General features: G+C 45.0%; 1 protein-coding gene across 3 annotated transcripts in view; it reads right to left on the bottom strand.

The window, feature by feature from the left end:
* Positions 1 to 6,477: 6,477 nt before the first annotated feature.
* The window catches only part of C3H11orf65 (chromosome 3 C11orf65 homolog), a 62,766-nt gene continuing 41,847 nt past the window's right edge, over positions 6,478 to 27,396 (bottom strand). For 2 of the 3 annotated variants that reach the window (XM_069759082.1, XM_069759083.1), the window contains exons 8-9: positions 15,301 to 15,356; positions 6,478 to 8,465 (exon numbers count right to left, since the gene is read on the bottom strand). In XM_069759082.1, coding sequence (XP_069615183.1) covers positions 8,365 to 8,465; positions 15,301 to 15,356 — 157 coding nt within the window. In that variant the 3' untranslated portion in view covers positions 6,478 to 8,364. The remainder of the gene's footprint in view (positions 8,466 to 15,300; positions 15,357 to 27,396) is intronic. The other variant, XM_069759085.1, reaches the window with a different exon arrangement.

Genomic DNA, 27,396 nt, shown 5'->3' with positions numbered 1-27,396 from the left:
ATTCGGGGTTTCATCCTCGTTTTTCCTTTGGTCAGGTGGAGCCTTCTGATTGTCCTGGAGTGGACATGGTGGTGGATAGGTTACATTGGATTTGGAGTCATGTGGTGGACAATTTGAAGTTGTCCCAGGAGAAGGCTCAGCAGTTTGCTAATCGCCGTCGCCGCGTGGGTCCTCGACTTCTTGTTGGGGACTTGGTGTGGTTGTCTTCTCGTTTTGTTCCTATGAAGGTCTCTTCTCCTAAGTTCAAGCCTCGGTTCATCGGTCCCTATAAGATCTTGGAAATTCTTAACCCTGTGTCGTTTCGTTTGGATCTCCCGGCATCGTTTGCTATTCATAATGTGTTCCATCGATCGTTGTTGCGGAAGTATGAGGTACCTGTCGTTCCTTCGCTTGAGCCTCCTGCTCCGGTGCTGGTAGAGGGTGAATTGGAGTATGTTGTGGAGAAGATATTGGATTCTCGTGTTTCCAGACGGAAACTCCAGTATTTGGTCAAGTGGAAGGGTTATGGTCAGGAGGATAATTCTTGGGTGATTGCCTCTGATGTTCATGCTGCCGATTTGGTCCGTGCGTTTCATAGGGCTCATCCTGGTCGCCCTGGTGGTTCTCGTGAGGGTTCGGTGACCCCTCCTCAAGGGGGGGGGTACTGTTGTGAGTTCTGTTTTTGGGCTCCCTCTGGTGGTTACTGATGGTACTGGGTGACTTGTGTTCTCTGCGGTCTCTGGTGTCCACCTGTTCCATCAGGTTATGGGGGTTTCCTATTTAACCTGGCTGTTTTGTCATTTCCTCGCCGGCTATCAATGTAATCAGCGTGTCTGTTTGCCTTTGCTCCCTGCGTCTGTTATCTTCTGGACAAGCTAAGTTTTGATTTTCCTGTTCTATGTTTTGCTTACTTTTTGTCTTAGTCCAGCTTGCTGTTATGTGACTCCTTGCTGCTGGTTGCCCTAGTGGGCTGAAATTACTCCTCATGTTCCATGAGTTGGCACATGAGTTCAAGTAATTTCAGGATGGTTTTTTGAAGGGTTTTTCGCTGACCGCGCAGTTCACTTTTGTATCCTCTGCTATCTAGCTTTAGCGGGCCTCATTTTGCTGATTCTGTTTTCATTTCTACGTTTGTGCTTTCCTCTCATTTCACCGTTATTACATGTGGGAGGCTGCTATTTCTGTGGGGTGTTTCTCTGGAGGCAAGTGAGGTCTGTGTTTCTTCTTATAGGGGAAGCTAGTCCTTCGGCTGGTGCGAGACGTCTAGGAATCATCGAAACAGGAACACATGGGCTACTTGCACAGTGAACAAGTCTGTATGATCATGTTCACACACCACCAAGAAACCTGAAGACACAAAAGAGAATAGTAAAACCAAAAACACTCAGTTTGAAAAAATGTTGCAGTAATCCGCAAGTGCTAGTAAAAGATGTAAAATACAGGGTATTTGGTTGATACGTTTTTTGCAAAAAATGTATACTAAGCTGCTCTACCAATCTTCACGGTATACCCTTATCAGAGCAGTCCTAACTAATGTATGCAATCCCTATCTGATGTATTTAAAAACCTGATCATCTGTATATAACCTGTGTGAACAGGGTTCAGAGAGGAAAAATCCATGTGTGCATACAGGGTAGAACAGCTTTTGTGCAGATAGCCCAAGAGGAGTGGTGGAACTCCCCAGTCTTGTAGACACAAGAGAACAATTATGGAAACAGGAACACATGGGCTACTTGCACAGTGAACAAGTCTGTATGATCATGTTCACACACCACCAAGAAACCTGAAGACACAAAAGAGAATAGTAAAACCAAAAACACTCAGTTTGAAAAAATGTTGCAGTAATCCGCAAGTGCTAGTAAAAGATGTAAAATACAGGGTATTTGGTTGATACGTTTTTTGCAAAAAATGTATACTAAGCTGCTCTACCAATCTTCACGGTATACCCTTATCAGAGCAGTCCTAACTAATGTATGCAATCCCTATCTGATGTATTTAAAAACCTGATCATCTGTATATAACCTGTGTGAACAGGGTTCAGAGAGGAAAAATCCATGTGTGCATACAGGGTAGAACAGCTTTTGTGCAGATAGCCCAAGAGGAGTGGTGGAACTCCCCAGTCTTGTAGACACAAGAGAACAATTATGGAAACAGGAACACATGGGCTACTTGCACAGTGAACAAGTCTGTATGATCATGTTCACACACCACCAAGAAACCTGAAGACACAAAAGAGAATAGTAAAACCAAAAACACTCAGTTTGAAAAAATGTTGCAGTAATCCGCAAGTGCTAGTAAAAGATGTAAAATACAGGGTATTTGGTTGATATGTTTTTTCTGAAAAAACAGAGGGACCAACTCAGAGGAGGAAGGTAACTTAGGCAAGGGTACCAGATGAACCATTTTAGAAAAGCGATCACACACAACCCAGATGACGGACATTTTTTGAGAGACAGGGAGATCCGAAATAAAGTCCATGGAAATGTGCGTCCAAGGCCTCTTCGGGATAGGCAAAGGTGACAACAATCCACTGGCCCGAGAACAGCAAGGCTTAGCCCGAGCACAAACCTCACAAGACTGCACAAAAGAACGCACATCCCTCGACAAGGAAGGCCACCAAAAAGACCTGGCCACCAAGTCTCTAGTACCAAATATTCCAGGATGACCTGCCAACGCAGAAGAATGGACCTCGGAGATGACTCTACTGGTCCAATTATCCGGAACAAACAGTCTCTCAGGCGGACAACGATCAGGTTTACCTGCCTGAAACTCCTGCAAAGCAGGTCGCAAGTCTGGGGAGACAGCAGACAAAATCACCCCATCCCTAAGGATACCAGAGGGCTCAGAATTTCCAAGGGAGTCAGGCACAAAACTCCTAGAAAGAGCATCCGCCTTCACATTCTTTGAACCTGGCAGGTAGGAAACCACAAAATTGAAACGGGAGAAAAACAGTGACCAACGAGCCTGTCTAGGATTCAGACGCTTGGTAGACTCAAGATACATCAGATTTTTGTGATCAGTCAAGACCACCACACGATGTCTAGCACCCTCAAGCCAATGACGCCACTCCTCAAATGCCCACTTCATGGCCAAAAGCTCCCGATTACCAACATCATAATTCCGCTCAGCCGGCGAAAACTTTCTAGAAAAAAACGCGCATGGCTTCATCACTGAGCCATCGGAGCTTCTCTGTGACAAAACCGCCCCCGCTCCAATCTCGGAAGCATCAACCTCAACCTGAAAAGGGAGCGAAACATCTGGCTGACGCAACACAGGAGCAGAAGAAAACCGGCGCTTAAGTTCCTGAAAGGCCTCCACAGCCGCAGGAGACCAATTAGCAACATCAGCACCCTTCTTAGTCAAATCCGTCAAAGGCTTAACAACACTAGAAAAATTAGTTATAAAACGACGATAGAAATTAGCAAAGCCCAAGAACTTCTGTAGGCTCTTAAGAGATGTAGGCTGCGTCCAGTCACAAATAGCTTGAACCTTGACGGGATCCATCTCAATAGTAGAAGGGGAAAAAATATACCCCAAGAAAGAAATCTTCTGGACTCCAAAGAGACACTTTGAGCCTTTTACAAACAAGGAATTGGCCCGCAGGACCTGAAACACCTTCCTGACCTGCTGAACATGAGACTCCCAGTCATCAGAAAAAAACAAAATATCATCCAAATACACAATCATAAATTTATCCAGATATTCACGGAAAATATCGTGCATAAAGGACTGGAAGACTGAAGGAGCATTAGAAAGTCCGAAAGGCATTACCAAATACTCAAAATGGCCCTCAGGCGTATTAAATGCGGTTTTCCACTCATCACCTTGCTTTATTCGTATAAGATTATACGCACCCCGAAGATCAATCTTAGTGAACCATTTAGCCCCCTTAATGCGAGCAAACAAATCAGTCAACAATGGCAAAGGATACTGATATTTTACGGTAATCTTATTCAAAAGACGATAATCTATACAAGGCCTCAAGGAACCATCTTTTTTGGCCACGAAAAAAAACCTGCTCCCAAAGGGGACAAAGATGGACGGATATGTCCCTTTTCCAAGGACTCCTTAACATAATCCCGCATAGCAGTATGCTCTGGCACTGACAGATTGAACAAACGACCTTTAGGAAATTTACTGCCTGGAATTAAATTTATAGCACAATCGCAATCCCTGTGAGGAGGAAGCGAACTGAGCTTAGGCTCCTCAAAAACATCCCGATAGTCAGACAAAAACACAGGAATCTCAGAAGGAGTAGATGAAGCAATAGAAATCGGAGGTGCATCATCATGAACCCCCTGACAACCCCAGCTTAACACAGACATCGATTTCCAGTCAAGGACTGGATTATGAGTTTGTAACCATGGCAGACCAAGCACTAGGACATCATGCAAATTATACAGTACCAGGAAGCGAATCACCTCCTGATGAAAAGGAGTCATACGCATGGTCACTTGTGTCCAGTACTGAGGTTTATTCATAGCCAAAGGTGTAGAGTCAATTCCCTTCAAAGGAATAGGGACTTCCAGAGGCTCCAGACTAAACCCACAGTGATTGGCAAATGACCAATCCATAAGACTCAGGGCAGCGCCTGAATCCACATAGGCATCGACGGAAATGGATGATAATGAACAAATCAGAGTCACAGACAGAATGAACTTAGACTGTAAAGTACTAATGGCAACAGACTTATCAACCTTTTTTGTGCGTTTAGAGCATGCTGATATAACATGAGCTGAATCACCACAATAAAAGCACAACCTTTTTTTCCGCCTATAATTTTGCCGTTCACTTCTGGACTGAATTCTATCACATTGCATTATCTCAGGTGACGGTTCAGACGACACCGCCAAATGATGCACAGGTTTGCGCTCCCGTAAACGCCGATCAATCTGAATAGCCATAGTCATAGACTCATTCAGACCAGTAGGCGCAGGGAACCCCACCATAACATCTTTAATGGCCTCAGACAGGCCATCTCTGAACTTTGCAGCCAGGGCGCACTCATTCCACTGAGTAAGCACCGACCACTTCCGAAATTTTTGACAATAAATTTCTGCTTCATCTTGCCCCTGAGAGAGGGCCAACAAAGCTTTTTCAGCCTGAATCTCTTGATTAGGTTCCTCATAGAGCAAACCCAATGCCAGAAAAAACGCATCCGCATTAAGCAACGCAGGGTCCCCTGGTGCCAATGCAAATGCCCAATCCTGAGGGTCACCCCGCAGGAAAGATATAATAATCTTGACTTGCTGAGCAGGGTCTCCAGAGGAGCGAGATTTCAAAGAAAGAAACAACTTGCAATTGTTCCTAAAATTCAGAAAACGAGATCTATCTCCAGAAAAAAACTCTGGGACAGGAATTCTAGGTTCAGACATAGGAGCATGTACAACAAAATCCTGTATATTTTGAACCTTAGCGGCAAGATTATTCAGGCTGGAAGCCAAACTCTGGACGTCCATGATAAACAGCTGGGATCAGAGCCATTCAAAGATTAAGAGGAGGAGGAAGTAGCCAGGCTGCAATAAGGCTAGGCAGCAAACTCTGAGGGAAAGTGAAAAAAAAAAAAAACTTCCTCAGACTACTTATCCTCCTACTTCAGCCAATACAATTAACACTTTGTGGGCCGGTTATACTGTCATGATCCCAATGGCAGGGGATCACTAAAGGACAAGCACAGATACAAACAAGCTCTAGGGGATGGAACCTGAGCTGACCGCGACCCTGAACCTAACACACAAATAAAAGTAGCCGGGGAACGTGCCTACGATGATCCTAGACGTCTCGCTCCAGCCGAAGATCTAACTTCCCCTATTAGAAGAAACACAGACCTCTCTTGCCTCCAGAGAAATACCCCACAGAAATAGCAGCCCCCCACATATAATGACGGTGAAATGAGAGGAAAGCACATACGCAGTATGAAAACAGTTTCAGCAAAATGAGGCCCGCTAAAGCTAGATAGCAGAGGATACAAAAGTGAACTGCGCGGTCAGCGAAAAACCCTTCAAAAAACCATCCTGAAATTACTTGAACTCATGTGCCAACTCATGGTACATGAGGAGCAATTTCAGCCCACTAGAGCAACCAGCAGAAAAGAATCACATATCTGCAGCTGTACTAAAAAACCAAATAAAGCAAAACACCAAAACAGGAAAATCCAAACTTAGCTTGACCAGAAGGTTCTAGGAGCAGGGAGCAGAGGTAACAAGACACACTGGATACATTGATAACCGGCGAGGAAATGCCAGCAAAGCCAGGTTAAATAGGAAACTCCCATATCCTGATGGAACAGGTGGAACCCAGAGACCCAGGAAAGACAAGTCACCCAGTACCATCAGTAACCACCAGAGGGAGCCCAAAAACAGAACTCACAACAGGCAGAACATTCCTTAGACAACCATTAATAGTTTCCCTGATAACAGCCAAGGCTGTAAGTGCAGGGATTTCTGCGCATGGCGCTCATACTCCATTCTGAATAAACTGAGATCTTTACAAAATTTTGCTTCCATTTTTTAATCATTTGCATATCAGTAACATGTCTATCCAAACTGGGATTTTCATAATTTCATGACTTTTGCTTCTTAATGTTGCAATTTTATCATTCAGGAGTGTATTTAACAAACTGTTAAGTTTATTTTTACATAAGTGTATAGGTAAATTTGTAAAGGAAGACAATGTAATATTTGCATGCAGCTGAAAAGTGGGCCCTTAGAGCCATGTTACAGGTGGGCCCTAGACAATCCAGTCCGATATGGGTGCAGTGGTATCACAACACGGGCCCATTTGAGGGAGCAGCTGGGGTCCCAGTAGTTGTGTTACACACGCACACCAGTCTCATCTTCATGGCTGACGCCCACTTAGATCAGGGCTGAGGTTTCCCATATGGTCGCTGTCCTTTTCTGTGCTCATCATCGGGTCTTACAAGTCGCTCTGCGTTTTTTCAGTGATATCATCTCCCAAGACCTTTTAAGCAGGGCTGTGGAGTCAGAGTTGTGGAATCAGAGTCCATTTTAATGGAGTTGGTATGAAATGGACTGACTCCGACTCATAAAATATATAATAAATTGGCTATAGTAGTTCAGGGAAGGATGTGTTGAACTGCTTCTATAATAATTTGGGAAAGTTATGAAATGTCCTATAAATGTCTGTTCTGTTCCTGATCTAAGGATCTGGGCTTTAAGCTGAGATGAATCTGTGCTGCACTTTATATACATGCTCAATAGTGAGACAGTGCTGTGGAGTCGGAGTCAGGGAAATAGAGGAGTCTGTTTGGCTTAGGCTACTTTCACACTTGCGTTGTTTGACATCCGTCGCAATGCATCGTTTTGGGAAAAAACGCATCCTGCAAATGTGCCCGCAGGATGTGTTTTTTCCCCATAGACTTGTATTGCCGACGGATTGCGATGTATGGCCATACCTCGCGTCCGTCATGCACTGGATGCGTCGTGTTTTGGTGGACTGTCATCACAAACAAACGTTCAAGGGAACGATTTTTCGTACGTCGGGTCCTGCATTTCCTACCGCGCATGCGCGGCCGGAACTCCGCCCCCTCCTCCTCGAGACTTTAGAATGGGAAGGGGATGCGTTGAAAAACTGCATCCGCTGCCCACGTTGTGCCAAATTTTCACAACGTCCATTTGGTACGTCGTGCCGACACTTAGCAATGGCCGCGTACCGAAGGAAATGTGAAAGAAGCCTTACCGACTCCACAGCCCTGCTTTTAATGCCATCTTGTACACACCTCTCTGACTTAGAATTGAGACATTAATGTGTTCAGTTGCTGTTGGTTTGGAACTAACTCTTGAGATTTCTAAGGACCCCCAGACCTGCCAGTTAACCCATCGATTGAAGCAACCATCACAAGCGGATACCTAGAGACCATTCATATTTAGAGACTATACTGCATGCATCTTTGTTGTAAACTGATGATTAAACCATTGTTTCAAGTGAGAATTATGAACTGATATTTAGAGACTATTCATACTACACTGTACTTCTCTTTGCAAATACCTATGAGTTCTACAAAACCTTCAGACCTGCTGGCTAACCCAAGTAGACAGGGTTTTTTTTATAGTCTGCTACCTTAGAGACACTTGGGTGTACATAGAAACTGTAAACACATAACGAATGCATCATTTATCGAGTTAAAGTGGACATACCCTATACTGTTAATTTTTTTAATGTATTAAGAACTTCGAAGGTCAAATGTCCGTTCTTCACGTATAAGAAGGAATCGTTTGGTTAGATGGATGTCAGAACTGTAGATCTTGCTTAGAATAAATAACTATTGTAAATGAGGTGTGGTCTAAGCATCTGAAATACTGACAACCAGGGAGAAGGGGTTTCCACATCAGTTCATGTCACATTCAGGATCCCAGGTCTCTGATATTATTCTGCTTCTTCTACACTGGTGGTCAGCGAAAACAAGGCTGGTGAGGACAGCTGCGAGAACTCATAGACGTCGTATGCAGAGCGGACAAGTGTTGTTCCTGCAAATTAATAGACATTATACTAATGAAATGTCCCAGAGAAGCACAGACTTGTATGTGTGCACATTACAACATTGACCGTCTTAGCGGAATGTCATCTTGTAGAAGATGTCCCTCTTATGTAGCGTAATGGTCAACTTAGGAAAATTGTTAGTGGACCTTCTATTTAAATGTTTTGCTGCTATTTTCCTTTCTCTTTGCTGTGATCACCAGGCTTCTGGAGTTTAGGGTGGCTTAGGAAATCATGTATTTTACTGAGACACATGAAATAATACTAACTAGCTTATATATCCACGTTCTTCTGTTGCAACCAACCACAAACTTGCTGCAGTTCAGATCCAGTTCACCATCATGACTGTAGAATGGCAGCAGCTCTGGTTAACTACACGTCCTTTGAGGTCTTCATCACGTGTAGCCATATTACATCTAGCAGAAGCTATGGTGATGGTAGATAGTTCCAAATCCTAAGCAGGATGATAGTCTGATGCACAAGATTTGGCATGGACTGTGCCTGTGCAGCAGCATACATGTTTATCTACAGCCAACACCACGGAGAGGCGGCCATGACGAGTACGCAGTAGATATATTTCAGTTCCAAAATCACATCTGGGTAGTCAGTAGATGGCTCTTGCTGAAACGCGTCAACCAGTTACTGACTACTCTGATGTGATTTTTAAATGATTTTCAAATAAAAACAAGGATATTTTAATTCTAAGGATACAGAATTATTGCTTTCTCTTTTGAATTACTGTGACAATTTGTGGACATACTCATAAGCATTTAAAAGTCAAAATTCAAGACACTTAAGCACCACAGCCAGGATGTCTCCAAAATGTACAGGAATACCTCCAAATCAGCCACTTTTGCCCTCGCTTTTGTAATCCAATTCATGGACTATTCTGGCAAAAGTGGGACTGTTGGAAAGTATGTCAGTGGGATTCCCATATATTTTCAGAATTTTGATCTCCTGTCTTCTATGTGTCACGCCAATGAGAAGCAGATGAGGAGGAGATGTGGCCAGTACTTTTTGGGGACTAGTAAAACAATATGCATGTGCCTGGTCTCTTCTTCTCTATTTGTACCCCAGAAAGGAAGAGGATCCAAATTCTCCCGATAGTTGCAAGTTTCACTTCCAGGATTTCCACCTACCAGACATTTATGACATGTATAAATTCAACATGCCTTAAATGTATTGGATGGTAATACCGCTTTCATTTTACTGCAGTCCTTGAGAGTGGTTCAGCCTGAAAATGTTACCATTTGATCAGAAAAGGTTGTGCAGCCCTCATCTACAGGAAGTAGCTGGTAAGATATTCATTGGAAACAGTAAAATACACAAGACACCGAAGTGGTTGTCACCAGGGCTGTAAAGGGAGTTGGAGTCGGTGTCCATTTTGATGCAGTCGGAGTCGGTGTAAAATGGACTGACTCCTAAAATATATAATAAATTGGGTACAGTAGTACAATGCAGGATGTGTTGTAAATGTTTTCATGATTATTTGGGAAAGTTATGAAATGTCCTATAAATGTCTGTTCTGTTCCTGATGTAAGGATCTGGGCTTTTAGCGGAGATGAATCTGTGCTGCACTTCATAGACATGCTCAGTAGTGAGCAGTGCTGTGGAGTCGGGGTCGGGGAAATTAAGTAGTCAGAGGTTTGACTTACCGACTCCACAGCCCTGGTTGTCACCCATTCCTTCTTGGGTTTTTGCTATGCCAAGGCCTATAACATTCTGCACAGTATTTTATATTTTAACCTCTTAATTACCGCTGTCATAGAGAAATCCGGACCAGGCATCCATTGCCCCTTAACCACACACCATAGGAGAGATGATTGCAGGGTGCCAACGAGTTGACATGGCAACAGTGGGCCCGAGGGGCTTCATCTAAGATAGTTATTTTACTACATACTGTAATATTGAGGCATTGCAGTATTAAAAACAAGGAATGAAACGACTGCAGGTTAAACACTATGGGAACTAAAAAAAAGTTAAAGGGAATCTGTCACCTCATTTTTCACATATAAGCTGTGGCCACCGCCACCAGGGGCTTATCTACAGCATTCTGCAATGATGTAGAAAAGCCCCAATGTAACCTGAAAGATAAGAAAAACAAGTTAGATTATACTCACCCAGGGGCGGTCCGGGCCCGATGGGCGATGCAGGTTTGGGTCCAGCGCCTCCCATCTTCATACGATATTGTCATCTTCCTTGCTTCGTGTCACGGCTCCTGCGCAGGTGTACTGATTTTCCCTGTTGAGGGCAGCGTAAAGTACTGCAGTGTGCAGCCTCTCTGACCTTTCCCGGCGCCTGCGCACTGCAGTACTTCAATCTGCCCTCAACAGGGCAGATAAAGTACGCCTGTGCAGGAGCCCACGACAGAAGCAAGGAAGACGACGTCATCGCATGAAGATGGGAGGTGCCGGACCCGGACCTGCGACGCCCATCGGACCCGGATCGCACCGGACCGCCCCTGGTTGAGTATAATCTAACTTGTTTTTCTTATCTTTCAGGATACATCGGGGGCTTATCTACAGCATTACAGAATGCTGTAGATAAGCTACTAATGGCAGTGGCCGCAGCTGATATGCAAAAAATGAGGTGACAGATTCCCTTTAAGAAAAAATACATAAAAATTCGAATCACCTTGCCTTTAATTTTCTCCAGTTAAAAATAAATGAACTAAAAAAGTAAAAAATTAGTGTATTTGTTATGCTGTTCACCAATCATGCCCAATGTTCAGTTTATGGACATCCTGCTCAACCTGAAAATATACCTAATGGGATGCCGATCAGCTGAACAGAGGGCAAGATTGGAGAACAGTCATGACTAGAGATGGGCGAACACGAAGAGTAAAGTTCAGCATCCGTACCGAACATCTACTGTTCGGGCATGGACACCGAAAATGGACTTCACCAGGAAGTCTGTGTTACTGTTTGGCTTCAGCCCCCGAACACCGGGTGTTTGACGCGCTGTCATGTGAATGATGATCAGCAGTAAAATCATTACGGCTGGTCAGACAGCCGCGTTTCCACGCTGTCAAAAGACAGTGTGAGCCCGCAGCTGTGATCGGAGGTATAAAGTTTACCTCCGGTCACTGGTGTCGGCTGATGGGACTACTACTCCCATCAGCCGATGCCTGCTGCCGCTGATAACAATGAGAGGAGGTGGCGGCTGATGGGAGATCACCGCTAGCAAGGTGAGACAAAGTCTCAAAGTGCAGAGGTGAGTTCACGTGGAGAATGTCACTGCAGTGAATTTCAACAGCGGTGAACTCGCCTCTGAACCGTCAGAGACTTTTTCTCACTGTGGTAGCGATGATCTCTCTGGAGGGAGGTCAGCGCAGTTCATTGGCCTGGCTGGGATCGCAGCCTCAGTGACCATCGGTAACCTTGATGACGTCACGGCTAGTCACAGATGCATCAATAGGTCTCAGCCTAGACAGTCACATCTTGGCACCATCCAGGTTGAAAACTATTTATCCACAGACATGGATAATGGTGTGTGACAGAACGTCGGACAGGTGAGGGATATGGTTGTTTTTAATTTTATTACAGAAGAGAGGGATTCAATGGAATAGGGTTAGGTGAGTATAACTGTGTTTGTTATTTTTAAATAAAAAAATGAAAAGTGTGGTTTGTTTTTATTTTAAATAAAATACCTTATTCTGGCTGTGTCTTTATTAACCATGTAACTATAGGATTAGTAATGGATAGGTGTCTTATAGACGCCTCTCGATTACTAATCCGTGGGCTTGATGTCACCGGACAATACAAAGGTGACATCAACCCCACAAATATGAACCCCAATTACCACCACTAAAGGGCAAGTGGGAAGAGCCGGGCAAAGCACCAGAATTAGCGTATCTAATAGATGTGCCTTTTCTGGGGAGGCTGCAGACTATTTTTAGGCTGCAGAGGCAATATCCATGGCCCCTTACCAGTCTGAGAATACCAGCCCTCAGCTGTCTGCTTTAGCAAGGCTGGTTGTCAAAAATGGGGGGACCCCACATTGTTTTATTATTTATTTAAATAATAGAAAAAAATGGGGACCCCTCTATTCTTGATAACCAGCCTTGCAAAAGCTGACAGCTGAGGGTTGCATTCCCCAGCTGTCAGTTTTGCCTGGCTGGTTATGAAAATACAGGGGAACCCATGCTGCTTTTTTTTTTTTTTTTTAATTATTTATTTAGAGAGCAGGTGCCGGCTGATAAATACTCCCATCATCCACCGCCTGCTCTCGCTGTTATTAGCCAGTAACACCAGTGACCAGAGGTAAACTTTTTACCTCCGATCACAGCTGCGGGCTCACGCTGTCATTTGACAACGTGTTAACTGCGGCTGTCTGAGCGGTGGTAATAATTTTTTTTTTCATGCATATGACATTCAAGTAAATAGGGTCTGGGTTCGGGTACTGTTCTGGTACTCGAACCCAAACTGTTCAACTGAAACCAAACATCTATAGTCATGCTTCGTGCTGCGCCCGCACTGATATTTGGTAAGGAGCAGGGAACAGAACAATGTGAAGAACACTATTAGGTCATGTTCACACAGTCAGTATTTGGTCAGTATTTTACATCAGTATTTGTAAACCAACACCAGGAGTGGGTGATAAATACAGAAGTGGTGACGTGCTTCAATTATACTTTTCCTCTAATTGTTCCACTCCTGATTTTGGCTTACAGATACTGATGTAAAATACTGACCAAATACTGAACGTGGGAAAATGGCCTTAATGGTGGGCTCTTAAAGTCCTGCCTATTTGTAGTTTCTGCATATTTTCAGGTGTACAGTGTTCTCATTTTCTTTGTCAGTGCTTCGGTTGTCTAGATACAGAACTTGGATGTATGTTGTGTGCTCATCTGGCAGATAAGAAGACTTTCTACAAAGTTATAAATTAGATAAAAATCATGTCTTTTTCCCCTGAGAGCCAGAGATAATAAAACTACAGTTACCAATCTCACTCACTGCAGGAAACGACTGCAGACTAAGCGCTATGTATGAAAATATCCCGCAGGCTAGAAAAATGCAGATTTATCAAAGAACAACATTCCAGGGGACAGAATGAGATCTCTGAATGAAGGAATAATCTCCAAAACTAAAGTTATTATAATGGCAGCTGGTGGAAATATACACGGCCTTCATTTAGACGTCATCATGGTCTTCAGCGTCAGTGACCTCATTTATGTAAACCATCCTCAATGAGATGGACCGTGGAAGTATTTATGGTAATGGAGATAGGAAGTCCGAGGATGGTGCCGGTAATGAGATCCGTGAGTGATCGGTCTATGGGGCAACATGGGCATAATGATTATGTGCAATGGGAGTCATGCTATATAATAAAATGTAAGGTATAGGACAGATTCATCTGAATAATGTGACAACTATACTGAACACCCACTACAGCTTCAACGACCTCCCATGCTAATCCCACACACAACAATATGGAGCTCCTCGCCCTTTGCACCTATAACAATTTCTAATTTTTTGGAAAGACTTTTGAGAAAATTTTGGAAGCCTCTGTGCGAATTTTTGTCCATTCATCCAGAAGAACATTTGTACCACTGATAATAAAGGAGAGGTCGAGCTCACAATCTCCATTCTAGTTTATCTCAAAAGTATTGGATGGGGTTGAGGTCACGTCTCTGTGTGGACCGTCATGTTCTTCCACACAAAACTCACCCAACCTTGTCTTTATTGACCTTGTGCACTGGGAAACAATCATGGTGAACAGAAAAGGGCTTTTTCCAAACTGTTCCCACAAAAGTGGGTGCATACAATTGTCCAAAATGTCTTCTATGCCTAAGCATGAAAATTTCACTTCACTGGAACTAAGAGGCCGAGGTCGATCAATGAAAAGCAGCTCATAGCTACCCTCCGCCTTCCTTTACCAAACTTAGCAGTTGGCACATTGAAGTCAGACAGGGAATGTTCTCCTGGCATTCACCAAACCAAAGTGCCAGAGAGAAGAGTGATCCTTCACTCTGCAGAACGTTTCCTCTGCTCCAGAGTCCAGTGTCGGCAGCTTTACACCATTCTATCTGACACTTTTCATTGTGCTTGGTGATGTAAGGCTGCATGCAGCTTCTTGGCCATGGAAACCCCACGTCGCGAAGCTCACAGTTTTTGAGCTGATGTTAATACCAGAGGAGGTCTGAATTCGGCAGTTATGGAGTCAGCAGAACGTCGGTGACTTTTCTGTCTCTGCTCCTCAGCACTCGGTGACCCCGCTCTGTAACCTTACGTGGCCTCCACATTGGGGCTGAGTTGCTGCGGTTTCTTCCACTTCTCAATAATATCACTCACAGGTGATGGGGCAAGATTTAGGAGGAAGAAATGTCAGGAACAGACTTGTTACCCTGGTGGCTCCTATTACAGGACCTCTCTGGTGCCAGTGAGCTCTGCACCACCAGCCATTCTATCACATAATAGTAAAGGCAGACGGCATGGGGATGGAGATTATATACAGGGGGCGATGGGACCGAATGATCATCCTGAATTCAGTGATTGAAACATGTGATCCAATAAGTTCTCCATAAAGTGTAGATATCCATCTATGTCTATTTGTCATCTTGTTGCTCTACGTTACGTATTTCTCTGACAAGCCCCCTATTATGTATTTCTATTTCTGCCGGTATCGGTCTAATTTGCTTTGTGCCGAGAATGCAATCCTTGCTCACAATCTGGGGCTACAATTTGAGGGTCGTCCTCCCCCGCAGTGCGCTGTCATGACGCATTTTACTGATTATTTTGTCGGGTTATAATGACCACAAATCATGCGGTATAAGGAGCTTCCCAGTTGCATTGGCACGGATAGATTCGGAGGTCAGACGCTTACCTTTGAAGGCGCAGGATGATTTACTTGTTCCTATTGCTTTCCAGCCGCTAATATACCTTCAAAGGAAATAGACAAAATTACACCGATGATAAAATCCCTGTTCTCAGCCGGAGATCAGGACTAGAATGCATCATCGCTTCGCAAGAGTAATGGTGGCACCAAAAGCTGCCCAGTGATTGTCTTCTGCTGCTTAACCCTTCATCATACCTAGACATGACAAAAAGGCTTCCTTCAAACACAACGGAGCAGATTAACTAACCCTGTCCTATGTTCGAAAAGACAGTCCTGGAAAGTGTCAGGCTTATCAGTCATAGTGGCCCCTGGTTTGCACTTAGGTTTTGGTGCACGTGGATTAATTTTAGGCCACACCTTTCTCAGCTATGCCACACCTCCACTTTGAAGCCACACCCTTTTAGAGAAAAACACATAAAACTTTGATTCATCATTTGCATTTTTTCAAAGGAATCCTCACAGCAGATTTTGCTATATAATCTGACAGCAGCATGATGTAGGGACAGAGACCCTTATTCCATCAATGTGTTACTTAGTTTACTGGGTACTGCAGTTATGATAGAATCAGTTTTCTCTGCTGCAGATCTAGCAGAGCTCGGAATGCTGAGTTGTGTATAACCCCGCCCACATCACTGATTGGCAGCTTACTATGTATTGCATAGTGACAGAAAGCAGCCCGTCAGTGATGGGAGTGTGGTTGGACTGGGAGGCACGAGACACCTAGTCCTGTAGTAATAATCTCCTGCTGATAGAAAATAGATGTTATTGAAACAGCAAAACACAGCCTTGTAAAACACACATCGCTGGAATCAGAGTCTTGGCCCCTACATCATGTTGCTCTCAGATTACATAGCAAAAACCAACATTTAGCAACATTTAGAAAAGTCTCAAATGATGAAATAGCCCAAAACATTTTGATAATGAAAATTACGGCCACATTGTTGAGCAAATCTAAACAATGACAAAGGATGAATAATCTATTTTTAAAATGGAACAAAAGCCTTCAAGGGAATCTGTCAACAGATTTTTGCGGTTGGGGTTAAAACACTGAATCCAATTATGTGTCACTTACTAAGCTGTGCGATGTTGTTTACTTACAGTGAAGGTTTTATCCCCTGGTGATTATCATTGCCAGGTCTGATGTCCACATGACTACTAGTCTTACCGCACCTGTGATAAGTACCTCACTGTCTATAGACAATGTACATACAAAGCCTGGTGTGGGCGTGGGCAGCTTCCTCAGCCATCTTAGTACTATGTGTACTAGAGCATTAGGTTTTACATAACAGAGCACATCCACCTCTGTGATACATATCTCCCATCCACTATGTGTCCAACAGCCACCTTACATACCTCCCCCTCTGACTAAAGCCATGGAGCTTGGCACCTTCTACCACTAGACAAGGGATTCTTGAGAGAGCATCAACATTACCATGTAATACGAGCATGTTTCCCCTTTTTTCTCCCTCATCCACCTGTGGTGCATGGTCTAACACTAATTTAACTTTTCGCCCTGACAGATAACATCGCAATATATCCACTGCCCACTTTATGGCCCATCATTCCTTTTCTAAAATGGAAAAACGTTTCTCACATGCTAACAGTTTCCTCCTCAGGTAGAGAACACGGTGCTCCTGTGCGTGTACCTCCTGAGAAACGATCGCTTCTAATCCAACTTCTAAGATGTCTGTCTGAAGTACAAATTCTTTCTTAAAGTTGGGGGCTAACAGGATTGGCTGCTTGCACAGAGCTATTTTCAGTTCTTGAAAGGCTGTCTATGCCTCCAACATCCATTTGACCATAACTAATAACTCATTTTGTCCCCTTAAGGAGGTCAGTCAGGGGTGCAGCCACCATGGCAAAGTTTGGAATCAACCTCCTATAGTACCCTACTATTCCCAGAAAGGCCCTAACTTGATTTTTTGAGAGTGGTCTCGGCCAGTTCCGAACTGCATCCACTTTAGTGATCTGGGGTTTTATTTTGCCTTTACCTAGTACATATCCAAGTTATTTGGCCCCCTCTTTGTCCATGGCACTTTTTTTTTATTTATAGGGAACCTCTCCTTCCTGAGAGCATCAAATACCTCCTGTACCTTTTCCTGATGACTTCCCCAATCAGGGCTGAAGATTATGATATAATCCAGGTATGTAGCAGTGTAATTCTTATGGGGTGCAAGGATCCGGTCCATAGCCCTCTGGAAAGTGGCAGGAGCTCCCGACATTCCAAATGGCATCTGAACATACTGGAAGCACCCATCTGTCTTCTCCTCGGTTTCTTGCAACATGGGGATTTGCAAATATCCCTTCATTAGATCCAAGGTGGTTATACAGTACACATTGCTGGCCCAAGTCTCTCTCTGTCTTGCCATGTCTTGATAAGATTGACATGGTAGACCTGGCACGGCTTTCATCTTCCTGGTTGATGAACTTTGCAGTTCACTTAACCCAGCTACTCTACCATCTTAACCCAGCTACTCTACCATCCTTGGCAATAAGCACAAGGACTCGGTCCCAGGGGATGAACAGCCTCACCCAGGCTGACCAGTTGTAGACCTGGGATTGAGCCTCTTTTGCCTGGAGGAGATGTTCCTTTATGATGGGCATTACCTTCTCAACCCTCTCCTGCATCTGAGTGATATGCTCAATGATGCTCCGATGGATCGTGACCTCAGCTTCCCAGGTTTCCTTTGCTATAGCAAGAAGACTCCGCGGATGTCGGCCATACAGCAGGTCAAACTGAGAGAATCCGGTAGAATCTTGTGGACCTCCCCAATTAAGAATAATAGATAAGGAAGGAGACAGTCTCAGGCTCGACTGTCCTTTTATATAACCTTCTTAAGCACACGTTTAAAGGTTTTATTGAGCCTTTCCACAAGGCCGTCTGTCTGGGGATGGTAAACTAACATCTTCAGTTGTGTAACTTGCAAGGCCTTACACAGTTCCATCATCATCTTAATCATAAAGGGGGTCACTTGGTCGACCAGGATCTCCCTCAGTAGTCCTGTCCAGGCACAGATGTGGACCAACTCACTGGTTATACTTTTCGAGGAGTAGTTTCTCAGGTGAACAACTTCTGAGTACCGCGTAACATAATCAAGGACAAACAATATATACACTGCTCAAAAAAATAAAGTGAACACTAAAATACCACATACTAGATATCTCTGAATGAAATATTCAAGTTGCAAATTTGTATTAATTGCATAGTGGAATGTGTTCAGAACAATAAAACATAACAATAATGAATGTAAATCAAAATGAATATCCCATGGTCTGGATTTGGAGTGATACTCAAAATCAAAGTGGAAAATCAAATTACAGGCTGATCCAACTTCAGTGGCAATGCCTCAGGAAAAGATGCTGAGTATTGTGTGTGGTCTCCACGTGCCTGTATGACCTTCCTACTGTACAACGCCTGGGCATGCTCCTGATGAGGTGGCGGATGGTCTCCTGAGGGATCTCCTCCCAGATCTGGACTAAAGCATCCACCAACTCCTGGATAGTCTGTGGTGCAGCGTGACATTGGTGGATGGAGCAAGACATGATGTCCTAGATGTGCTCAATCAGATTCAGGTCTGGGGAACAGGCAGGCCAGTCCATAGCTTCAATGCCTTCATCTTGCAGGAACAGCTGACATACTCCAGCCACATGAGGTCTGGCATTGTCCTGCATTAGGAGGAACCCAGGGCGAACCGCACCAGCATATGGTCTCACAAGGGGTCTGATGATCTCATCTCGGTACCGAATGGCAGTCAGGCTACCTCTGGCGAGCACATGGTGGGCTGTGCGGAACTCCAAAGAAATGCCACCACACACCATTACTGACCCACTGCCAAACCGGTCATGCTGAAGGATGTTGCAGGCAGCAGATCGCTCTCCACAGCATCTCCACGTCTGTCACATGTGCTCAGTGTGAACCTGCTTTCATCTGTGAAGAGCACAGGGCGCCAGTGGCGAATTTGCCAATCCTGGTGTTCTGTGGCAAATGCCAAGCATCCTGCACGGTGTTGAGCTGTGAGCACAACCCCCATCTGTGGACGTCGGGCCCTCAGACCATCCTCATGGAGTCGGCTTCTAACCGTTTGTGCAGACACATGTACATTTGTGGCCTGCTGGAGGTCATTTTGCAGGGCTCTGGAAGTGCTCCTCCTGTTCCTCCTTGCACAAAGGCTGAGGTAGCGATCCTGCTGCTGAGTTGTTACCCTTCTACGGTGCCCTCCACGTCTCCTTTTGCAGTAGCCTGTCTCCTGGTAGCACCTCCAGCCTCTGAACACTATGCTGACAGACACAGCAAACCTTCTTGCCACAGCTTGAATTGATGTGCCATCCTGGATGAGCTGCACTACCTGAGCCACTTGTGTGGGTTGTAGAGTCTGTCTCATGCTATCATGAGTGTGAAAGCACAACCAACATTCAAAAGTGACCAAAACATCAGCCAGAAAGCTTTGGCACTGAGATGTGCTCTGTGGTCCCCACCTGCAGAACCACTCCTTTATTGAAGGTGTCTTGATAATTGCCAATAATTACCATCTGTTGTCTATTCCATTTGCACAACAGCATGTCAAATTGATTGTCAATCAGTGTTGCTTCCTTATTGGACAGTTTGATTTCACAGAAGTTTGATTTACTTGGAGTTATATTCTGACCAGGTTCAAACCATTTTGCTCAAATCATACCCCTATGATGGGCAGTGGCATGAGGGGATTTCAAAATGAGAGGTGGGAGTGGATAACTGGCAGGTGGACAGGATTTGCAATACCTTAGGATCTCCCGGTGAAACTCGGGTCAATAGAACCTCCGAGTTAAATGTTCTTAAGTTTTGTCCACACCAAGATGGCCACTCACGACATGGGAGTGGGTCGGGTCTAACACCCTCATTCTATAGGGTTCTGGTACCAACAATTGCTTCACTATTTCCTCGCTAACCTTAGTAACTCGATACAATAAGTCCCCATTCATCATAAAATAGAGAAATCTGGTGTCAGCCATCTCCTGCGCTATGCCATTTATAATGGTTACTTTATTAAACGCCTCTTTTAGAGTTAAGTCCCTATGTTGGGCACACCCAAAATTTTCTCAGGTCACCCATGGCTCAGGAATGTCAGCCTTAGGGGATGCTACCTCCTCATCCTCCACCATTACACAGAAGTGAAACTCGTCAGGTTCTTTACGGCCAACAAGTCTCTTACCCAAGCTTTTTATGTTTCTGCCCCACCCCCACAAGTCCCAAAACAACACAAAGTCCCGGCCTATGATAATTGGGTGCAATAAATCCTGGACCACGGCGACCTCATGGGACTCAGTACCTTGGGCCATCTCAATGAGCACTCTGGCCACCGGATAGTCTTTAGAAACCAAGTGAATGCAGCTGACTCCCACCTTATTCACAGGGATCATTTGGAGAGGGAGTGTGGCCCTCATGAGGGTCACCAAAATCCCTGAATCTAGTAGTCCAGTCATTTGCAGACCATTCACTTTGACAGGACAAGCTTGGCCCCTCATCGAGTGGACAGCCTACGCTGTAGGTCGGATATGCATAGAACAAACACTGGCGTTCCATGCTACACTCAATTTGCTCAGTGATCAGGGGACAACAGGCAGCTATATGACCTGAGCAGTGTCATTTTCAGCAAATTACATCCGCCTGATGGGATCCCCCAGTATGGAGTGGGTTGCCTCCCCAAAGAACCCTTAACCCTGATACCTTTCGGCTAGTCCGACAAAATCATCGGCGTTTCGGGGATCTCCCTGGGCCACTCAAGTCTGCATTGTACTCGGAAGGGAGTGCACGAACTGGTAAACTACAACTCGCTCTACCATCTGCGCCAGGATAGAGGACTCCAGCTGCAACCACTGTTGGACAAGGTGCAGATCAAACATTTGGGAGCGAGGAGGTTTGTCACGGTGATATGCCCAGTGGTGGATTCGTTGTGCCCTGACAGTCATTTTCATCCCAAAGAGCGCCAAAATTTCCAATTTCAATTTTGCATATTCTTTGGTGTCCTGTAAGGCTTTTGTGGTTCCCTCGTTAAGTATGGTGCCAAGACTTCCGCCCACTGCTCTGGAATGAGTTTCTCCCTATCATCAATCCTTTCAAAAATGGTTAAAAAGCCCTCTATGTCACCTTTCGGACAGAGAAATTATCAGCTGACATTGGAGTCGTAGATGCGGCTGTGAAATGAACAGCCTCTGTGAGTAATTTAATCTGCTGCTGTTGTTGGTGCTGTTGCATAAGCAGCTTATTTGTCTCCTGTTGTGCCAGCTGTTGTTACTGCTGCAGGGCTTGCATGTGTTTAATCAGGTCCTCCATGCTGTCTGACGTTGCTCCCTGGCTTATAGCCGCCTTCAACCAAGCCATGTAATACTTCTGTAGCAGTCACACGTGTTCCCTGGGAGTGCTGCCAGCACTTCTAACACCAAATGTAACAATGTTACTCACTTGGCGCGAGATGAGGTATCACAAGAAATTTTTCTACTAAAAAGTCCGGCTGGTTTTTATTTAATTCCACATAAACAACATCACAGCAAAACATAAATACAGCCCTTGTCTGGCATAAAGTAAAGCCTTCAAACCGCACATCCAAGCTCTGTCCACCTCCTGTCGTCTCCAGCTCAAAAATATCTACAGAATCCGTCCTTTCCTCAACCGTCAATCTATTAAAATGCTTGTGCATGCCCTCATCATCTCCCGCCTTGACTACTGCAACATCCTCCCTGCTAACACCCTTGCACCTCTCCAGTCCATCCTTAACTCTACTGCCCAACTAATTCATCTCTCTCCTCGCTACTCCTTCGCTTCTCCCCTCTGCAAATCTCTTCACTGGCTCCCATTCCCTCAGCGTATCCAGTTCAAATTACTAATACTGACCTACAAAGCCATCCACAACCTGTCTCCTCCATATATCTCTGAACTAATCTCCCGATATCTTCCCTCACGTGATCTTCAGTCCTCCCAAGACCTTCCTTCTCTCCTCCACACTTATTCGCTCCTCATCCAACCGCCTCCAAGACTTCTCCAGACTATCCCCCATCCTCTGGAATTCTCTGCCCCAACACGTCCGACTATCATCCACATTCGGATCCTTCAGACGGAACCTGAAAGCCCACCTCTTCAGGAAAGCCTACAGCCTGCGCTGCCTCCTCATCACTACTGAAGCTACCGCCTCACCAACACCGGAGCTCCTGCAACCCTCAACCTATTGTCTCCTTTTCCATAATCCTGTAGAATGTAAGCCCGCAAGGGCAGGGTCCTCGCCCCTCTTTATCAGTCTGTCATTGTTAGCTTGTTTACTGTAAGTGATATCTGTAACTTGTATGTAACCCATTCTCATGTACAGCACCATGGAATCAATGGTGCTATATAAATAAATAATAATAAAGTAAAGAGTCCATACAATAGTGCTGGTTTTCCCGCTTGGGTTACAGTACAACCACATCCAGGGGTGGAGATATGTCCTGCCAACTGTTCAGATGCTCACATTAAAACCCAGCATTGACATTGCAGGTTGACCCCCCTTAGTACTACGTGTACTTATAAATGCAGCCTAAAGGAATATAGGAAATTATATTCTGTATTTAGAGAGGAACTTCAGACAAGCTCAAAAATTGCTGGTCCGTTATGAACAGGTAAACACATCCACGTGCGGGTGTAAAGCAGGGACCCTGCATGAGGCATGACATATGAGAGTCTGCAATATTTGCGGGATTTAGTGTAATGCTAAGACGCAGAATTTGCTTTCAGGCCCATAACTGGGTAATGTCGGATCCTGTACAGAGTAAACACAGATGTTCTCATGGGTTTTTCCTCTGCTAACAAGATTTTCTAAGAGTATATTCTGTTTATTGCCGCAGCGCCGACTCCCAGGACTCCGATTATTTCTCGCTTTCTGGCACAGCAACTTAAATTCTCAACTCATTGTCAGCTGTTAAAGTGAATTACAAACATCATACAGAGGGGGGCTACAGTAATAGGGGGACCGCACTACCGGAGAGCTAATATGCAGCAGTCTACAGGGTGAGATCTATATGCCAGGGGGTACTGCAGCCCGAGAACCACAGGGATACTCCCAGCAACATAAACGGCACATTAGTATATTTTCTATTATTTTTTGCATTTATTCTCCTACATCCCTTATATTTTCATTGTTAATTATAATAGAAAACCATAAAATATGATAAAGCAGAAAATGCACATGTGCATGGTGATGACGAATAGATGAAGGATCAGAGATCTCCTTATACGAGCTGAGACTGGGCTGCAGACTGTCGCCTCTTTCCTTTTGCAGTATTGGCAAGAGGTAAGAGCCAGTTCTGCAATGATAAAATCTGCAGCGTATATTGACTTCCTACAGATTTCTCATTGCAGCTATGGATGAGATTTGGTAAACTGCATTTTGCTGGTTCTGTCTCATGCTGGAGTTTTCTAGACAGAGAATCTGGATTGAAAAATCTGCAGTTTATCCATCCTATGTAAAACCTGTAAAAGCATTGGGTCACTTACAGGGCTGCTTGCTGTAGTTTTGATACAATCACAGCTTTATCTGCTGCAGATCTATCAGTCCTCTTAATGATGAGATGGGTGTAACCAGGGTCGTATTTAGAGTTTGTGCTGCCCTAGGCACTTTTAGTGCTGCCTCCCCCATTGGTATGGCTAAGGGCTCATACTCACATGCAAGAAACTCGGATGAGTGTCGCACGTCAATACCCGGCACTGAGATCGGTGCCTGTGGCCGCATAGCAGTACACGCTCCGCTCCTGAGTGCCGGGTATTGATGTGCGACACTCATCCGAGTTTCTCGCAAGCGAGTATGAGCCCTAATGCAGACACTGTCGGCAGTGACTTAAGGTACCTTCACACTGAACAACTTAGCAAGGATATCGCTAGCGATCCGTGACGTTGCAGCGTCCTGGATAGCGATATCATTGTGTTTGACACGCAGCAGCGATCAGGATCCTGCTGTGACATCGTTGGTCGGAGCAGAAAGTCCAGAACTTTATTTCGTCGCTGGATCTCCCGCAGACATCGCTGAATCGGCGTGTGTGACGCCGATTCAGCGATGTCTTCACTGGTAAGCAGGGTAAACATCGGGTTACTAAGCGCAGGGCCGCGCTTAGTAACCCAATATTTACCCTGGTTACCAGTGGAAATGTAAAAAAAAACCAAAGACTACATACTTACATTCCGGTGTCTGTTGTGTCCCCCGGCGTTCTGCTTCCCTGCACTATGTCAGCGCCGGCCTTAAAGCAGAGCACAGCAGTGACGTCACCGCTGTGCTTCACGGCCGGCGCTTCACAGTGCAGGGAAGCAGAACGCCGGGGGACGCGACAGACACCGGAATGTAAGTATGTAGTGTTTGTTTTTTTTTACATTTACACTGGTAACCAGGGTAAACATCGGGTTACTAAGCGCGGCCCTGCGCTTAGTAACCTGATGTTTACCCTGGTTACCCGGGGACTTCGGCATCGTTGGTTGCTGGAGAGCTGTCTGTGTGACAGCTCTCCAGCGACCACACAGCGACGCTGCAGCGATCGGCATCGTTGTCTAGATCGCTGCAATGTCGCTAAATGTGACGGTACCTTTAGGCTACTTTCACATCAGCGAGTTTTGCCATTTGCGGCACACATACATACAGCCCCGCACACACACACACATACAGCTCCGCACAAGCGCACATACAGCCCCGCACATACAGCCCCGCACACACACATACAGCCCCGCACACACATACAGCTCCGCACACACACATACAGTTCTGGACACACACATATACAGCCCCACACATACAGCTCGGCACATACAGCCCTGCACATACAGCCCCGCACACACACACATACAGCCCCGCACACACACACATACAGCCCCGCACACACACACATACATCCCCGCACACACACACACATACAGCCCAGCACACACACACATACAGCCCCGCACACACACATACAGCCCCGCACACACACATACAGCCCCGCACACACACACATACTGCCCTACACACACACGTACAGCCCCGCACACACACATACAGCCCCGCACACACATACAGCCCCGCACATACAGCCCCGCACACACATATACAGCCCCGCACACACATATACAGCCCCGCACACACACATACAGCCCCGCACATACAGCTCCGCACACACACACACATACAGCTCCGCACACACTGCTCTGCATCTTATGGATGCGCCATTTCTGGGGCGGCTGAGGGCTGATGTTCTTAACCTTGGAAGGGGGCCAATATCCCTGGCCCCTTCCCCAGCTATTAATATCAGCCCACAGCTGTCTGTTTAAACTTTGCTGGTTAGAAATTATAAGGGGATCCTACGTCATTTTTTTTCTGGGGTCCCTCAAACTAACCAGTAAAAGCTAAGCAAACAGCTGTGAGCTGTTATTAATAGCCTTGGAACCTTTTGGGATATTGGCCCCTTTCCCAGATTATTAAAATCAGCCTCCAGCGGTCGGCTTGCCCTATGCTGGCAATGAAAATTAGATGGGAGTCCACGCAGTTTTTTTTAAATTTATACATGATGTACACGGTGGGTGTTGAATACAAGCTGAATGAAGCACTGGTGTCAGTGACCCCTGGACGAGGCCACATCATTATAGCAGCTCACGTGCATGCAAGCTGCACAAAACAGCCTGAGAGTCCACATGTGTTTGAGACCCCTGCTCTAGACCAGAGGTGTCAAACTGCATTCCTCAAGGGCTGCAGACAGGTCATGTTTTCAGGATTTCCTTGTACTGCACAGGTGATAATTTAATCACCTACACACATAATGATTACAGCACCTTGTGCAATGCTAAGGAAATCTGGAAAACACGCATGGTTTGCGGCCCTTGAGGAATGCAGTTTGACACCCCTGCTCTAGACGATCCCACAGTCTCATTACATAGACAGACTATTGATTTACATTGGGGAAAAAAGTATTTAGTTCAGCCACCAATGGTGCAAGTTCTCCCACTTAAAAAGATGAGAGAGGCCTGTAATTGACATCATAGGTAGACTACAACTATGAGAGTCAAAATGTGAAAACAAATCCAGAAAATCACCTTGTTTGATTTGGCAAGTTTTTTTTTGCAAATTATGGTGGAGTGGAAAAAAAAGTATTTGGTCACCTAAAAACATGCAAGATTTCTGGCTCTCACAGACCTGTAACAAAAACATTTTGGGGTTTTATTTTTTTTTCTTATTGAGCCGTTTACCAATTGGATTAATTCTTTTTATATTATGATAGATCGGGTATTTCCGAACGCAGCGATGCCAAATGTGTATTTTTTTAAATTGTTTTATTTTATTTTGAATGGGGCAAAAGGGGGGTGATTTGAACTTTTATATTTTTTAAATATTTTTTAACCCCTTTATCAAAGGCTGTTTGCACCTTCCTGGCCGGGGCAAATTTTATAATTCTGACCAGTGGAACGCTTCAATGGATCCCACTGATTCTGAGACTGTTCTCTCGTGACATATTGTACTTCACAATAGTGGTAAAATTTCTTTGATATGGTCGCAGTGCTGCATTAAAGATATGACGTACCCATACGTCCAAGGTCGTTAAGTACAAGGTTGTATAGGGGTTAAAACGTTTATTTTTTTTTGTACACTTTTTACTGACTTCAATAGTCTCCATAGTCTTCAACCCTGAACCCCAAGAAATCATCATCTACATATGAGATCTGCAATGATAGTCACTTGGGCCTTCGGCAGACCCCCGCCTGTTAGGCTAACCCATCGGCACCCAGTGATCATGTGACAGGGGTGCTGATGGGTGGGGTTTTTTTATGCGCATCCGTTAAGCTTGAGTTAAATGACCCGTTAAAGCCCAGGAGGCACAAAACGGCCGTCGTCCAGAATGTTTCTCCTTGAGTACCTTCCTGTGGGCATGTTTTAATTAAGTGTACCAATAAAGGAAGTTGTCATTTAATACCAGTGAGTGCAACCATTTATCTTTTTTGGACATTATGTGCATAGCTTTTCTCACGGTCTGCACCCGGTCATCCAGGGTCATGGTGGAAATCACTGTCAGCTAAACTAGCTAGCCACCGGTGTCAAAGTGGTGCTGGTTTGCTTTTGTTACTGC

The sequence above is a fragment of the Ranitomeya imitator genome, chromosome 3, assembly GCF_032444005.1.
Source record: "Ranitomeya imitator isolate aRanImi1 chromosome 3, aRanImi1.pri, whole genome shotgun sequence".
Lineage (NCBI taxonomy): Eukaryota > Metazoa > Chordata > Amphibia > Anura > Dendrobatidae > Ranitomeya > Ranitomeya imitator.
This window is presented reverse-complemented; position numbering and strand designations above follow the sequence as displayed.